The 16,851-nt window shown below is 45.3% G+C and overlaps 1 protein-coding gene across 1 annotated transcript in view; it reads left to right on the forward strand.

Annotated features, from left to right (window-relative positions):
* rerg (RAS-like, estrogen-regulated, growth inhibitor) overlaps positions 1–9,445 on the forward strand; it is a 33,663-nt gene extending 24,218 nt beyond the window's left edge. The window contains exons 3-5 of the mRNA XM_080492091.1: positions 402–458; positions 5,158–5,231; positions 8,091–9,445. Of these exons, the coding sequence (XP_080348217.1) occupies positions 402–458; positions 5,158–5,231; positions 8,091–8,501 (542 nt within the window). The 3' untranslated portion in view covers positions 8,502–9,445. The remainder of the gene's footprint in view (positions 1–401; positions 459–5,157; positions 5,232–8,090) is intronic.
* Positions 9,446–16,851: the final 7,406 nt, after the last annotated feature.

Below are 16,851 nucleotides of genomic sequence, written 5' to 3' on the forward strand. Positions count from 1 at the left end.
ATTCTGTCTTAATGAAAGGGGATCAACATTTCTCTGTTGCCAGATCGCTTGTTGATGGTGAACCATTATAACGGTGGCTCACACTGGAGCTTGTTTTTGTATTCTTTTGGCGGAAGGCTGAGGCTGCAGCGGACAGGCGAACCGATCCCGTGGAATGACGAGAGACGATGTTTCATCCTGTTTGAACTCTGCCTCGATAATGTGGAACTGTCCAAATAGGTATTAGCATTTAGATGAGAAGTGCATTAAAGTGGTCCGGGGGGTGGGGGTGGGGGTTAATGACCCTTTTGGTGGGTTATCCACAGCTGATTAGCTCGTGAAGCAGACACATTGTGTGAATCCACAGACTGGTAGAAGTGCTTGTTTGACTGAACACGTGTTTTTCTTTCTCTTGGTTGCAGCGCTGGTGGTGAGACTCCTGACCAGACGCTTCATCTGGGAGTACGACCCCACACTCGGTAAGCCATCACGACCGTCCGTCCGCTCATTATCTACCTCCACTTCCACTGAGGAAGAGGAGGAGGGCCTCATTGAGCCTGAAATACTTCGAGTGAAATCGGCAAAATGTTTCTTACGTATTGGGTGTGAGTTTACACAACCGCAGCGTTCGGAGTCACTGACAATGCGACTTTTCTGAATTGCTGCTACTGCGCCTGCTCGCTACAGCTGTAGAAAATAGTTCTTCTGCACATGTGCAAGTAGGTGGACAAACAACAACAATGGCGGCCTCCAGAGTGGCGTACATATATTTGAGGCTTCTGCTAGCCCACTGCTAACTCCGCCCCCCCCGCCCCTCTTCTCCACTCTCAGCCAATCACATGCCACTCCAACAGTGTGTTCAAGTAACACAGAAGAATAGGAACCCACTGAACATAATTTAACCTTAACATTGCGACAACATGAAGCAGTTCAAACGACCTTGACAGTTGATGGAAGGTGTGGTGGATCAAATAACCTTGTAATCCGCTGGTTTCCATGGTGACAAACGGGGCCTAAAATTGCCCCTAGCCGTGAATGCCGGTGTACGTTTGGCCTGTGATGGACCCTGCCGTCCCTCGTAGATGGGATCAGCTCCAGCACTCTGCAACACCGGGCGGTATTGAGAGTCATCGAGGATGGATCGAGACATCAGGGCTTTATGATCACGGGCAGAACAACACACAAGTGTCTCAATCTTTCTGAATATTTGCTACCGTGTACGAGAAGGCATATGTGGTGGACGAGGTGAGGTTTGGTCTTGTTATTCCTACACGCTCATGTTGTCTGAACCGGCTGCCCACGCTGCAATCACAAAGCACAAAGAGCGCTGGAAAGCCTGCAAACGGCGTGTCGGAGCCGATGTATTGTTCACATCATGCTCCTTCAGCATTCGTGAATATGTCCCCACTCGTGGACATATTTAATTGGTCCTCATGTCGGCTGCATGGAGATGCGGTACTTTTAGTAATGATGTATAGAACCAGCGTAGGGACAAATACAATATCAGAAAAAATAGTAACACCCATTGGAGGAAATAAATGAATTGAGCAGCGCGGCGATAAAAAAGGAGGCAGAGGAAGAAGCTGGACATGCTGCATGATAACTCGCATCTCAGAGCTGGAAGATAAGATCACAGAAGGGATGAGGAGAAATTAATGAGTGGAAATATAAGGCCTGAGAGAGGACTCTAGAATTCCTGGAAGTGGGATCACGGGTCCAAACGACAGAGCTCAGATCACAACCGAGGCTTTTGGAGGGAGGATGGAGGAGGATGTGACACGGTACAGGTACAAAAGAAAAAACTGAGCCCAGCCCCAGTGAGGCCTGTCTTTTACCACCAACAAGACGCACAAATTAAATGTTTTCAATCAACAATCATATTTTATCCATTCTCCGTACGCTTGACTCGTCACTTTGCCTGAAATGTGTTTTTGGACGGTGGGGAGAAACCAGAGTACCCAGAGTACCCAGAAAACCAAACCCATGCAAACTCATGCAGAAAAACCCAACATGGACTCAAAGGAGTGCAACACCCCGAAGTGTAAGTGTAGCCTGGAATTGACGAATTCACTTGACTCATTTTAATATTATTTAACTGTCCTTGATGCGACTTCTCATTCTGCACATTCAGTCCTACAATATGGATCCCATAAGCTATAATTAAGCCGCGGAGACGCTCATTAGCCTCTCAGGGTTTCTCTTTCTTCCTCACATCGCCTCTTTGTGCCATTAAATTATCCTCGTTTGAATGTGCTGAACAGACTGTGCGGAATGCATTGCGACTGTCAGGGAAACATTCAGTAGATCGGTGAGAGACTGATATCTGCCTCCTTGGTTACCACAGCGGTTTGCGTCACGGCCAACAAACCGCAGCTCGACATCCGCGAGGGGTTTAACGGCACCGTCGGGGAGGGCGTCCGCGGACAATCACGTCGCCCGGCTGAAATTACCCCTGAAGTGGTCGAAACATTATTAAAGCACTATTATGGGCCCATCACGCCGGTCGGGGGTGTCGGCTGTCAGAACGCGTGCTGCACTTCATCCGTCTCGGCGCGTCTCCCCGCCGCGGCTCGCCATTCATCTCCATTTGTTACCTTTCTATTTATTTGCATGGGCTTTATAAACAAGGTCTGCTGTGCTCTCCCACTCCGGATAATGACTGCCGCTCGCTGGTCCTTCCAGCGCGGGGGCCGTGCCAGATACTGTGCGAGATGATTGATCGGCGGGATGGCGGCAGCTGCTCAGAATGCAGATGGCCGCAATTTTACAATCTTATCCGGTTGCAGAATAATAATCAACCTCAGCTCGCGGAAAATGGAGCCTGCGGTGCCTCATGCTGCATCTCACAGTGCAGGGAGGTTTTGTGTTTTTTTAAACAGTGACGCGACGGCAAAGCCAAACGACGAATGTGCGGAAACATGCACGTTGAAATCTGCACGAAACGTGCAGCCTGGGAAATATTGAGCTTTTGTCACCGTAAGTCTGAAGACAGTGTGGCAAGAAGGAGGTTTATAGTAGGAGGTAGGTAGGTTCTGCTTGTATTTACCATGCAGTGAGTGGACTGGATGTGACCGGTGTAGAACCCTAATAGAACCACATATGCCCCCCAAAAACACAGGATGACCGATGATCGGTCGAAACAACGCGAGAAAAATCCCTGAAAATAAAGTCAGCAAATAAAAGTTGTGGGGAGCCAGTGGAGGAAATGCCACAACAACACGTCGGAGCTCGTTCTCTACTTCTCTGTCCTGCGTCGACAGAATTCCAGAGATCTAAGCGATAAATTGCTTCCAGGCAGGAGATTTACTTTTACTATTTCAAGACCTTTAGGAAGACTGATGGGGCTGTTTAAATCACCCCAGGCCTGCCCTCTGTCAGAGTATTTAGCGGCAGGCACTCCAGTAAGCGTCGCCGCGCTGATGGAGTAATGATGATGATGATGATGATGATGATGGTTCCTGGAATAGGCGGTCCCACGAGTCGCACAGTGTGGAACCGAGGTTCTCCTCGGAGACGCTCCCCATCGCCTCCAGCCAAACAGCTGTACATGCAGCTTCTGTTTATCTGTGACATTTCATGTACGTCACAGGATGTCGTTCTCATGGATTTTTCTCTAGAGAAAATAGTTCAATTTCAAAAAGTATTTCAATAATACCAAACACCGGGAAAAAGTCTGAATATTTCCTTTTTCTAAATATTTCTCCTCTCCACCCTCGTCCTCCCAACTAATAAATAGGTTACAGACCGTTTTAAATATTAAACAGCAAATATTAAAATAAGAGACTCGCAGAGCTTTAGAGCTTAATAAAACCCCTTCCAATATTCTTTCATCACAAAAGAACCAGGAAAATCACGAGTCCTCCGGTGAAGATGGTGGCAAAGCCCCGCGGGATTCATCGTGAGGAGGAATGGCTTCAGGGGGGGCTTTGGAGGTGTTTACACAGATGGTGATTCAGGGAGCTGCCGGCCCTGCCCGAGCTGGAAGGAAAAGGTCACGGTCACAGTTCACACCTGTGCTCCTGCGCCGGGATCAAGAGGCTCTCGTCCCGAGGTCAAGCCCGGGTCGTTTCCAGTCACCGCGCGTGTCAGCCGCCACCTGGCAACCGTGACGGGGTCCGGCGGCAGCGTGAAAGCTGCACGGCCGTGAAATGTGAAGTAACGAGTTAATGGAGGAGGAATCCAAAGAGACGTGGCGCTCCGAAAGCGTCCGCGCCGCTGCGTTGACCTACAAAAGATCCACGGGCATCGGAATGAGTGACGGCAGGAAAAAACAAAAATCGGTGATGTGGCGGCCTCTCAGAGGACGAGCCGTGCGTTGGCCTGCCTGCGTCAGGCAAAAAGAAAAATGATGATGAACGTCTGATAGCCAACAAAAAAGCAGGACTGATGTCATCAGCTCTCAGTCATATTTATAGATCCAGCCAAACTCTCCTATGAATGGTTGCTTTCTGAATCACACAGGAACCTTTTGGTGTTCATGACTTTTATATAAACACTTTAAAACAACTACAGCTGAACCAAAGTGCTGCACATAAATAGATGCTAAAAAAATACTAAGTGCAAATAATAAAAAAAGATAAGAGGGCAAACGAATAAAACAGGAGCAGATTCTGAAGGTGGGTTAAAAGCCCCAAAAATTTAAATAAGATTCAAAATGACATTTAATCTTAGAAACACAAAAAGGTTTTATGGGTTTAGGGGAAATTTCAGTCAGTTTCGCTAAACTATTGAAGAAGAAGCCGACTAACTTCCTGTTTATGTGTTTTCAAGCAAAAACGTTGACGTTCCATTGCATTTTGTAGCTCGTACATTAATGGGCGAACGCAGACATTGTAGTGGACAGACCACCAAGGTGGGTCGTGAATAAAGTGACCGTCAATTATAAAACTGCCAAGTCCCAGGAGGATATCGTAGTTTAATCTGCCTCGGTCTTCATCGTCATTCTTTTTATGTGTGATCCTCTGAATATTCAAAAAGAGGAGGTGGAATTCTCTTCAGTTGTGAAATGAGTAATAGTGAATCTGCGCCCACCTTTGTAGTGATGTGTGAGCTGGCAACTCCGTGAATCACAGTGAGTCCGTCTCATTCTTCTCGGGGAGGCGACACTATTCAACTCAACCACGAGTCGTCGTGTATTTATTCAAATGAAACCGGATTCCCTCTTTTTGTCTCTTTCAGAGTCGACGTATCGTCATCAGGCCAACATCGACGACGAGGTCGTTACCATGGAGATTTTGGACACTGCGGGGCAGGTGGGACCGGTCACCCTCATTAAACCACTGTTCACTTCTGTGTGCCGGAAAAATTAAAAACAAAAAATCTCATTCATACCTTTGGAAATTATGCCCCAAAAATAAAGAACGCCATCTAATCCAATCCAATCCAATCCAATGTATTTATAAAGCACTATTAAAAACAACTCAGTTGACCAAAGTGCTGTACAACAATATAAAAATACAATTATAAATACAACAATACAGTGGCAGCACAGAATACACTTTGAGCAGTAAAAGTCAACTTCAACACTGGTTAAAAGCCAAAGAGAACATGCGTGTTTTAAGATGTGATTTAAAAACATGAAGGGAGTCAGCCTGTCTAATGAACAGAGGAAGCTCATTCCACAGTTTGGGACCAACCACAGAAAACGCTCGGTCTCCTCTGAGTTTGCGATGCGTCTGGGGGACCGAAAGCAACGCTTGATCAGCTGACCTGAGTGAACGTGCTGGGGAGTACGACACGAGCAGGTCGGACAGGTAACGAGGGGCAAGGTCATTAAGACATTTAAAAACAAATAACAGAATTTTAAAATCAATTCTAAATTGCACTGGGAGCCAGTGCAGAGAAGAGAGGACGGGTGAAATATGATCATATTTTTGTGAGCCAGTCAAGCCAGTCAATCAACCATGTTTTCAGCATTTCTATCAAGTCCTAACATTAAACTGAGCCTAGAGCTGTAATAAATCTCAATTATGAGAACATTTCTTTATATTCCAGTTCTTTTATTTTCTCTTTTTTATTTATGGGCCAATTTTTTATTTTTTTCCCGCTTTTTTTTATTTTATACTATTTTAAATATTTTATTTGATCTTATTCATCAGTTACAGCTGATAATCCATCAATCCTATCAAATCCCTGTGATCTCGAATCGAAGTTAGTAGCTCCACCCGGTGTAAAGTGACAATTGCAGATGCAGCTCGGCTTCCCATCAGTGTGTCTTCTCGGGTTAATTCCACTTTGTATCTTACTTTGAAGAAAACTAAGAAAAGCTGGGTTATGCCACTAATGTACCTGTCCGGCCCACTCAAGATGAACTTGAGCTGCAAGTGCCCCCCCCCAAACTAAAATGTGTTTGACACCCATGATATAACCCGATACTCTTTCAAGGGAAGGTGTTAAATCCATTTTGTGTGATATTTTGTGCGACTATCAGGCATGGCACTAAATGATATCATTAGATCAGCGTCCTTCAGTCCAGCTCTGTACTTTCAGCTCTTATTCCGTCTGATTCCACTCAGTACTCCTCATCATCGTCAGGTGGAGTCTTCCTCTCACTGCCCGTCTCGGGGACATGTCCATTCCAAGAATGAACGGCACTGAATGAGACGACAGTTTATGACAGAAGCGCTGCCAGATTGTGACCATGAGGGAGAGCTTGCGTAAGGCCGGAGCTGGAGACGAATACGCCGCAGCGCTGCGTAGGTGTTCTGCTGGAGGCTGATTTCCCCGGCGACACTTCAGCTAAAGTCATCTCTCTCATTACGTCGGAGTCTATTTTCGGCCGGGAATCAGGACGAGCTCCGGACGTTTCCAGACGGGATGTCAGGCCTCCCGCTCGGCTCCCCAGCACTCCGCTAACTCCCGAGATTTGTGGAGTCGGCGTCATCCTGACGGCTCGTAAATTCCAGGTTCAGAAGTCGGTCAGGTACACAGACGTCCAACTCTCCCGTCAGTCCTCGGGAGGAATGTGGTATTTTTTTTTTAATCTTCCCTCCACCGAAAACAATGAGATGAGGTTGTGCGTGCCCCTCACTCCTCCTCCTCCTCCTCCTCTTCCTCCCTGGTTATGATTTGGAGGCTGCCATGCGACCAGTTTGCTCCTGTTACAGCCGGACAGACCCTTTCTGCCTCAACGTGATCAAATTAGGAGCACATGCTGGACTGTTTGCGTTCCTCAGATGGCTGCAGGATTCAATTTATTGCTCAGGGAAGTGTGGGAGAGAGGGGAGGCGATGTCAGGGACTCCAAGCTCAGGCTTCACTAGCTTTTTATACAAAGATGATACCAGAATACCACCAAAGTGGAATACTTATTTTGATCTTCAAAGACAGAATTCTATACTATAAACTTGCTATGCAGAAGCCACAATTAAAAAAAAAATAAAATCCTTGCTTGACTATTTTGTCCAAGATATTTTGTGGGCTTGTCCTTGTTGATAGAATTACTAACTTTAAAATACAGAAATTTAGCGTCGTACTACCACTTTATCTACTTTAAACTCGCTTAGTCTAAAAGCAGAATTGGACAACCACTCGCCTCGCTCTAGTAATAAAGTATTATTATTATACATCCAGACCAGGTATATCTATTTGTATTTCATTCAGATTAATTGGATAAATCGATAAATACTTGTATAATCCAGAGCGAAATTCAGGTTGTTGGGGTTTTTTGTATTTTAAATTTAAGAAATATATTAAACATGCTTAAGTTCCCAGTGGCTTTGGTTATAGAACGATATAATTATGTTTTATGTAACTTTATGTTCTATTCATACAGGCAAAGCATAAAATGTGACTATAGAATATTGGCGACGGGGGCGATTAAACTAGATATATGACTCATTTATGTACATCAATATGTCTAGGTGTGGGTATACTGGGTATAGATTAGTTATTTTGTGTAATTAAGATACACATTTCTTTATTTATAGAGATTATCAACAAAGTGTTCATATATGGGTTTGTACCAGAAAGAATTTTTTTTTACCACCATCTTGAAAATTTTTTAAAAACTTTAATCTTTCTGACCGAATGAGATTATAAAACAGTGTGTTCACAGGTTTCAGTAAAAAAAACAAAAAAAAACCAAAACCTTGTTTCTGCTGTTGGTCTCAGGAGGACGTCCAGCAGAAGGAGGGTCACATGCGGTGGGGCGACGGCTTCGTCATCGTGTACGACATCACGGACCGGGGCAGCTTCGAGGAGGTGGCGCCGCTGCGGAGTCTCCTGGAGGAGGTGAAGAAACCAAAAAACGTCCCCCTGGTGCTGGTGGGGAACAAGTCGGACCTGGACCACGTGCGGCAGGTGGGCACGGAGGAAGGGGAGCGGCTGGCGGCCGAGATGGCCTGCGCCTTCTACGAGTGCTCGGCCTGCGCGGACGAGGGCGGCGCCGTGGCCGAGGCCTTCCACGAGCTCTGCCGGGAGGTGAGGCGCCGCAAGGCCGTGCAGGGCAAGGCCAGGCGCCGCAGCTCCACCACGCACGTCAAACAGGCCATCAACAAGATGCTGACCAAGATCAGCAGCTAGGGAAGAGACGATCTGATGAAACGTTCTCGCGGAGCTCCAAAGTGGACGACGGACCAAACGTGGAAAAAATATTCTTTTGTTACTCTAATGTCCAAAGTGCAAAGTCTCCTCCCTCTGAAACAGTCAAATGATGTTTATTTGTAATGAAAACTTCAGATTTTATTTGGATCATAGTGTGGATAGACGTTAGCCAGGATGAATCAGAAATGTAGAAAGTTGAATGATTCTCTGTCTCTTATTAAGCGATCAAAAAGTCCAGAGGGCAGCCAGACAATCGTGCATGTCCCATTTAAGCATGCAGCAGATCCGAGGTTTTTATTAATATTAAAGGAGAGAATGTAGACTTTCCTCTCTGTATCTTGTCTGTAGGGGGGATATTGTGATGTGCTTTAGCCCAAAATGTGTACGTGTAGCGAGATCGGAGAAGCACAGCGGGATCCACGGTGTTTTACCTGTCAGTCTGAGACCAGATTTATCGATGTCCGTCCTGTAAGCAAGCCCTGTGGTGAAGTCCAGTACCTTCTTCTGTTTCGCTGTGGTTGTGCAGGACGCGGGAAGCTCGAGCTTCAGGACACGAATCAAGACTTTTTTTTCTTGTTTTTCCAAGAAAAGGCTGCGAGCTGGAGCTGTGTCGGGGTTCAGCGCTTGGCGCTGCCGCGAGGCGGCCGGCCGTTTCGATGTATGCCGAGCCGTCTCTGATGGAAACGATCAGCCGTTGCACTTGTAATTAAAATCCGATCTATATCTCACCAGCCTCTCTTTTAATGAGTCCTTGTGGGCGGCCACACAGATGCTAAATGTCATCTCCGTGAGCACTTTATCGGTTTCAAATAATAATCGGTCTTGATGACGTGGACACCTTCAGCCACACGAGGAAATGTCCCTATCGAATGTCACATCTACATGGCGCCGACTTGGAGATAATAAAGAGCTGAAAATGAAGTAACATGCCGACTGGAAGCTTGTTGACCTCCTCACATTCATCCAGCATTGCATAACTTCCTTAAAACTGTGTTTAAAAAAAAAAAAAAAACAACCCTCCATAAACAATCTGTTTCATGTCAGTCCACCAGCACCTGCGTCAGCCTCTGGTTAGATCTTTCTTTACTAATACAGATCTTTCTAAACTGCAGATGTTTTCCGCGGCAACGGAGCCAGAAAACTTATGCCAAGTTCCATTTTAGGCCCAAAGTGGAGGTTTAATCTGTGTGCATACTGCAAACTGCAGCCCCTTTCTCACTTCTCTTCATCTTTTCATAAAGACCACGGTGCTTCTTCTTCACTAGGAACAATTAAAATACTTTTAAATCACATCCCACACTAAAAAAATATATATATTTTAGTGTTTGTAGCTATTCTACAGAGGACAGCAGTTGTTTCTAAAAAGATAAAGTAGCAGTAAATACTAATTGTCAGATGCGGTTACTCATAAGAAAATATCTGTACCAATTTATTAAGTGATAAAAACGTGGAAAGCGACGGTTTGGCCTCCAGATACTCAGGCCTTGTGTACATGGAAACAAATCAACTGGATGGACAACATGGTGAACCTTGAAGAAGACGCGAAGAAGAAGATGCAGGACAGTCGGCCAGAAGCAGAAAACACACAGTCAAACCTCCAGTGAGGTGGAATAGGAGCTTAAACGCGGCACCTTTTCTTTGACCTGTGAATTTACCTGATTTCTCGGAGCTGAACATGCTTATATAAACCACTGCAGGTCAGGATGAAACCTGTTCAGTTCTTTTAGGAATAGAAGGTAAGAGGGAGAAGGTGGGACGGTAATTTCCTTTGTACTTAGAAAAAACCCCAAAACAAAACACCCTCTAAACATAGTCCTGTAAAGGTTCCATATCGTGTTACAGTCATGAACAATGCCGGGTGGATCCGGGCTCATGTAGCTTTCCGAGTATCCGAGTATAAAAAAAACATAATCCTCCGCCTGCTTTCGAGGAAAATAATGGAAACCTCCCAGTAAACACGCCCTGGGGGGGAAATCAGAAAGAGACAACGTGAGGTTTTCTCATCGCGTCACTAGAGAAACTGAGCTGAGAGAAAAAGCTCTCGCTGTGGTCGACGCGTCAGAAAACCGTGCGTCTGTGAGGACGGAGTGTTTTCAGTCGCGATTCTGGCCCATCGGCCGTCGTGTTATCTCCAGAAGCTTTGAATGAGGATGGAGCCCCGACCTTTCCCTGCACCAGTCAGGGGAGCCGACTCCTGCTGCCATTCCTCACTCAGACAATCCTCTGTCCGACCTGGAGGCCCCCGGAGACGAGCGGCGAGCAGTGGAGCTGAATAGACCCGGAAGGAGACGTGGCGCTGCAGTGGGAGACCGAACGATCGTCAGCTGAGGACCGAAAACACACAAACTCACCGAATCTAGAACGTGAAGCCGTCCAGCCTGGACTCTGTGATTTACGTTGTGTGTGGTGCGCTGGTGGTGAAAGCACGGCGGCATTCGGAGACACATTTTGTTTTAGGAAATGAAACATTTTGGAATCTTGGTCTTCGCTCTATGAAGTGTAAAGTCCAGGCGTTTCCATCCGAGTATCATATCGTCACATGATCTCGTCTCACTGCTGCAGGAGTTTAAAGTTACCAGTTGTTTTCTCTGAACGTTGGTGTGACGGGTTCGTCTCACTGAACACTTGGCAGCTGGAGTGGAAAGAGATCGAGCAGCGGCGGAAAAGAAAAGGTGCTTCATTCACTCAGGAGAGAGAAAAGAGGAGAATTCTCCTGCACAGAGGACAGAAAACACGTCTGATCTGTCAAATCTTTTAAGAAGTCAGCCTCTATATCCAATTATTCACCCACAGAATCCTCATATGAAGATAAAGAGCAGAACTCTTGAAAACAAAACACAGACGAGTCCTAAATCTGGAGCCCCGGCGTGTATAAACCGTGTCTGGAGCAGACAGGCGTCACTGTTTCATGGAGACTGAAGACATCGGCGGGAATAAAAGCTGCACTCCGTTGCCGGGAAACAGATGTAATAATAAGGTGACCCCTTTAGATTTGCATAGAAAAAGCTTTGCGACCGGGGGACGTATGACGGGCGGCAAATATGGAATAAAAACAGCAGAGGACTCAGGACAACATCTGTCACACTCTCATTTTGTTTGTTCGATTGAATAAACTCACTTGGGAATAATAACGGCTCTGCTAAAATGTTTTGGGTCTCCAATATAAACTTACAACCACTGCGGTGTAAATGATTGAAAACTGGCAGTGGACTGTAAGTTCATTATTTTCCATTTAGGCCCGTCAATAAGGTGCACACAGCTGTTTTAATGTTGCGTTTGAAAGAGAAGTTAATTATTTAAAGTATGTACATTTGAGGATTTATGCAGAGTTTAAAGAAGAGAGGAAAAAGTCGCTTCATGAGTGACAAGCCCAACGAGGGATCGCCCACCAGGACCACCAGAATCAATAAGTTGGAGTTATTTTGGATGTTCTGTAATACACCGTGTTTATTTTCAGGGACTCACTTGAGGGGCAGATGCGATCTCGGGAGCTTCTTAATGAAATTTTCCTTTACAAGCCGGAGGAGGAGGAAAAACAGGGAGGCACGCACGGTATCTTCATCGCAGAGGAAATGAAAGGCTCGTGGAGAGGGGGAACCTTTCCTCTGTAAACAGGCCGATTCTTTCTTCGGTTCCACCTCCTTCAAATAACACGTGCTTCTTCGCCGAGTGGCCCGGCGGTGCGCCGGCGCGCCGCTGAAAGAGCCGATTTCCAGGGTGATGGACAGCAAGTTCACTCCGGAGGAGAAAAACAAAAACGCACCGAATAAAGTGAATAATTAGTCGACATGTCAACTATTGTCACAAAAATATGGAAAAGTTAATTATTCAAGGGAAAACGCAATGTTTGTGTTTTCATTCCAGAAAAGCTGCACGATGTCTGTTTACACAGAAACGCTGAAAACGATGTAGTGAGTATGCCAGGCCACTAGTTGGTGTTGGTCTAACGCCGACTCCATGGAAACGGGGGAAACGATGGCACTAAGTGGTATTTATTATTATTATTATTTAAACACATGCGTAGTACTTATGATGAAAGAGTTAAACAGATTGAAGATAAATTTTTTTTAAATCACTGAACCGTAAAAATATAATGACAACATTTCGTAGTTGTATTATATTGAAGGTTAAACATTTTTGTGGCTCCTGATGAATTTTATTTGTGAAAAGTGGAAAAAAATGTCTTTATTGGTCATAAACATATACACATATATATATATATATATATATATGTGTATATCTGTTCGTTTACATCATCACTTCACTCGAGAAAACAAAGATGAAATCCTCCACGCAGTGTTAAGGTATAGAAATGGAAAAACACCCCCCATCATCTTCCCTGCCCACATTATGTGTTGACCACACATCCTGGATCCACAAACAGGAAGTGTCACATTAAATGTGCAATTATGATATTTAACTTGTACACCTGCAGCTCACAGGGCTGGACACTGTTAGGAAGCCGCCACGCTTGAGCTTATTTATGCGGAAGTTCTTGTTATAAAGTGTCGAGGATCATTTCTAATCAATATGAGTCCTTTGTTGTGTGGAAACATTTCAGCAGCGGAAATAAAAAGAAACTGTAGAAAGTGACATTGTGGATTTCCATCTTCTGCGCGCTCTGCAGAGCATCACAGTTGCCATGACAACCAAGGCCTTTTCCCTGGTTTGAAGACGCTCACTATGGTGACAGAGGTGCTGTTGTACAGCGAGCAGGTCTGAGTGGGGACAGGAGGGTTTGTCCCACACAGCCGAGTTCGCAGGAAGTAGGACGCTCAACCAACGGCGGCGCCGACGCAACACCGGGGGGGCGAACAGAGGAGGGGGAGGCTCAATCCAAATGGTGTAATATCAGATTTCTTCACTCAGGTGCAACAACTCGTAGAGAACCAAAAACGATCAAGACCTGGAAAGGTTCCCAGTTGATAACTCTCCCATTTCCAAGTTGGGAAACTTGAAAGTTCCAGAGAAATCTACAAAGAAATGACAAACAGGCCGATGAAGCCACTTTAAAAGGTAAATTCATGGATAAGAAAAACACCCGTGTAAATGCATTAATGTGATGATATTTGTCACTTACATTAACGCTCCAATTATTCCCATGTTCTTCCCAGTTTGAGCCTGTTCAGATGTATGTTTTCCCACTTACAAGTTGGACGTTTCCCAGTTCCCATTTACCCAGGAAATCATCACAAAGTCATGAAAACGAAACAACTTTGAGGTGAACTGTGACCATAAATGCAACTTTTTTTAATCATTTACTTATAAAGTTATAGATAAGGAAGTGACATATCAGAGTTTACTGGTACATACCACCTTGCACCACTAGGTGTCATTGTGTGACGGCAGAATGCTGCTATAGTGGCACAAAAAACAACAACAAAAAAAACCTCCATTACTGCAGTTTTCGACTGACAGGAAGAAAAAAAGTCAACAAAAAGACTTTCTAGTGAGCTTTGCTGATCCATGCCATCAGCTCTGCAGCGCTCATGCGAGTGATTTTCCAAACACCTTCGCTTAAAAACAGGCAGCGATCAAAACACTTCATTCTTCTCTGGGCTCAGTTTCGGTGCACGTGTACCGATTGTGACCACACACGATCTCCAAGGTCCTAAAGTACCTTCCCAGCTGGTGGTCTTCAAGCACCTTTTATACGAAAAAAAACAAAACAAAAAAAAGCAGTATTGTGGGTAATTCTTCTTAAATTATTGGTTTTAGTTGCTAGGGAACAACTTCTTGTATTCTTCCCGCTCACGCCTCCCTTCACAAGGTGAGTAACGTCTCTCGTTTTAATTTTGGAACGCAGAGGTCTCAGGCACTAGTATTGGTGGAGTTTTTGCTTTTCCGCCATCGCGATCTTTAACTTCGAGAGCCACATCGTGCTTCAGTTCAATTGTTAAGGGGCCCAGATGAATCCTCTGTCTTTTTTTTTTTTTTTTTTGGACTTGTTTTCCAAATGCTCTGCTCTAAGGTTAATGCTGTTTGTAACAAATCAATATCAAACCCACAACAGACTGAAAGGAGCTCAGAGGAGTGAAGAGAGGAGGGGTAGTCATGTCCAATACAGAGGACACACGTTTTCTTTGGGGGGATAGCGCCCCCCACTGGTGTGGATGAGCTACTGAGGCCTGTTTGGTTTCCTGAGAGGTTGGAGTTCCGCCTCAGCAAGCATTATTTTTCACATTTGCTGCCTTTTTATGTCAATGTGCTGTTCAAATAGTGACCGAATATTACTATGTTGCTTATAGTTAATGTTCTTTGGAGAATTGTGCAAAAACAGCAATTTAAATATACTTAAACTTTTCTTCTTTTTTTTACTTCTATAGCCAATTTCTACCACTTTAGCCATTTTTACCAAAATCTGAACCTGAACTAAAAATCTTTAAAGAACAGAAATTGCAATTTCTACATTGTGGCTTTTTAACTACAGAACAAAAAAACCTGTATTTTAGTTTCCCTTTGAAATGTTTTCCCCACGTAATGACTCAACTTGCTATTCCAGTAAATCTGGAACCTGTTGCTCCTTTGTCTTCCCGCTCATCATATTGACCTCTACCCTCTTCTGCGTTGTGGAGACGCCGTTTGGAGTCGTCGCCGCCGCTGCAGCTGCAGGCAGCGACCTGCGGCAGATAAAAGATCGAACATTCCTCCCGAAGAATGCGAGAAATCACGCTGGCAGCAGATTACCATCAGGCTGGTATGCAAACACGTGTCTGCGGCTGGAGGAAACCAACGAGGAGCGCGGTGCAAACTCTGAGGGGGTCAGAGGGCGAACGGGGGGGGATGTCCAATAAACATGTGTGACAGTAAATTACATCGGAGTCGACGATGAACTTTAGGATATGGAGGATATGTAGGAGCAGCGCGATGTGATGTAACAATACTTACCTGCAGTTTATCTGAAAATCACTCGGCGTTCAGCTGCAGTTGAAAGTCATCAGGGTGGTCTGCAAGCTTCACATACTTCACCCTGCAGGCCGTTTCTTTCTTTTATCTGTACAATCTGCAGCAACTTTTCACTTTTGTCGAGGAGAAAATCTGTTATGGAGCTGACGCCTCTCTATTTCACTCTCAAGGTAATTGTTAACGTTGCAGTCTCCATGGAAACGGGGGGGGGGAAATGCAAGATTTCTGATACGCTGCTGCCGCTCATGAGTGGTCAATACAAAAAACAAACAGCACCCACTAGTGGCCGAACACGAAAACTACATATTTTTCAGCGCTTCTTTTCGCAAACAAAAAACGACGAGTTTCCACTTGAAACGTTACGTGAACTACGGCTCCAGGCGTCAAGTCCAGCGAGAACTCTCTGATGGCATTCTTTGAGAAAATCCTACCGGTGTGCAGTGACACGTTAACGACCGAATGTGTTTCAAATTACCGCTTTAGCGCAATTAATTTCAAACGGCGGTGCGGCGGGCAGCGGATGAAAGGTGGCGGCGGTGGCGGGCTCCAGCAGGTTTCCCCTCTCTGTGGTCCTGCGCAGCTTTTAACACCCAGAGTCTCGTGCCAAGAGGGAGGGGAAAAAGAAAAAGAAAAGGCTCCAAATCCAAGATGAAGGGATTTCAGGATTATCACTACATATCCCAAAAAAAGCTTTCAAACGGGAATTCTGTCAAAGCGGAGCGTGAGCCAAGGCGTCTCGCCGTGCCCATAAACGGAGAGAGAGGTTGTGGCTGACGGGTAGAAAGTGGAATGCACACACGAGCCGCCGGTGTAATAAAAGTCGTTACTTTTAATAACAGAATTTTTTTTTTTTTCAGACAAAAAGGAAGGGGGGGGGGGGGGGGGGGGGGGAGTACAGAAATGAGAGTAATACTAATAAATTACAGAAACACATGAGATGCATCACACTTCTCACGAATAAGCAGCCAGACACTGAGATCACGGTGACGACCAGATTTTACACACCTGAGGCACACGAGAAGGGGGGGGGGGGGGTCGGAGTTCATGCCACATTTACACCAAATATACAGAACGTTAATACGCTTAAAAGTACCAAACGACACCACCCACCATTCAGCAGGGAGAAAGGGGGGGGGGGGGGGCACAGTGGACTGAAGAATAAACCTGTGCAGTGACATTTAAAAGAGGACGTCAGTTCGCTTGCAGTATCAGCTGTGTCCGATGGCGGCGTATGGATTCAGTGTTCCACCTCAACACACCATGTGATTATGGAAAAAACAACATAAAAAAAAAAAAAACAGCAGAGCATTGCCTTTTCTCGCTAAAATATGATGTGAAATGAGCAGCATCCGTGTTAGAAAACACCCCCCCCGATTTAATCCTCGTTCACCTTAATGATCAACTGAACGTCGACCCGTGGACA

The sequence above is a fragment of the Lipophrys pholis genome (assembly GCF_963383615.2).
Source record: "Lipophrys pholis genome assembly, chromosome: 22".
Classification (NCBI taxonomy): Eukaryota; Metazoa; Chordata; class Actinopteri; order Blenniiformes; family Blenniidae; genus Lipophrys; species Lipophrys pholis.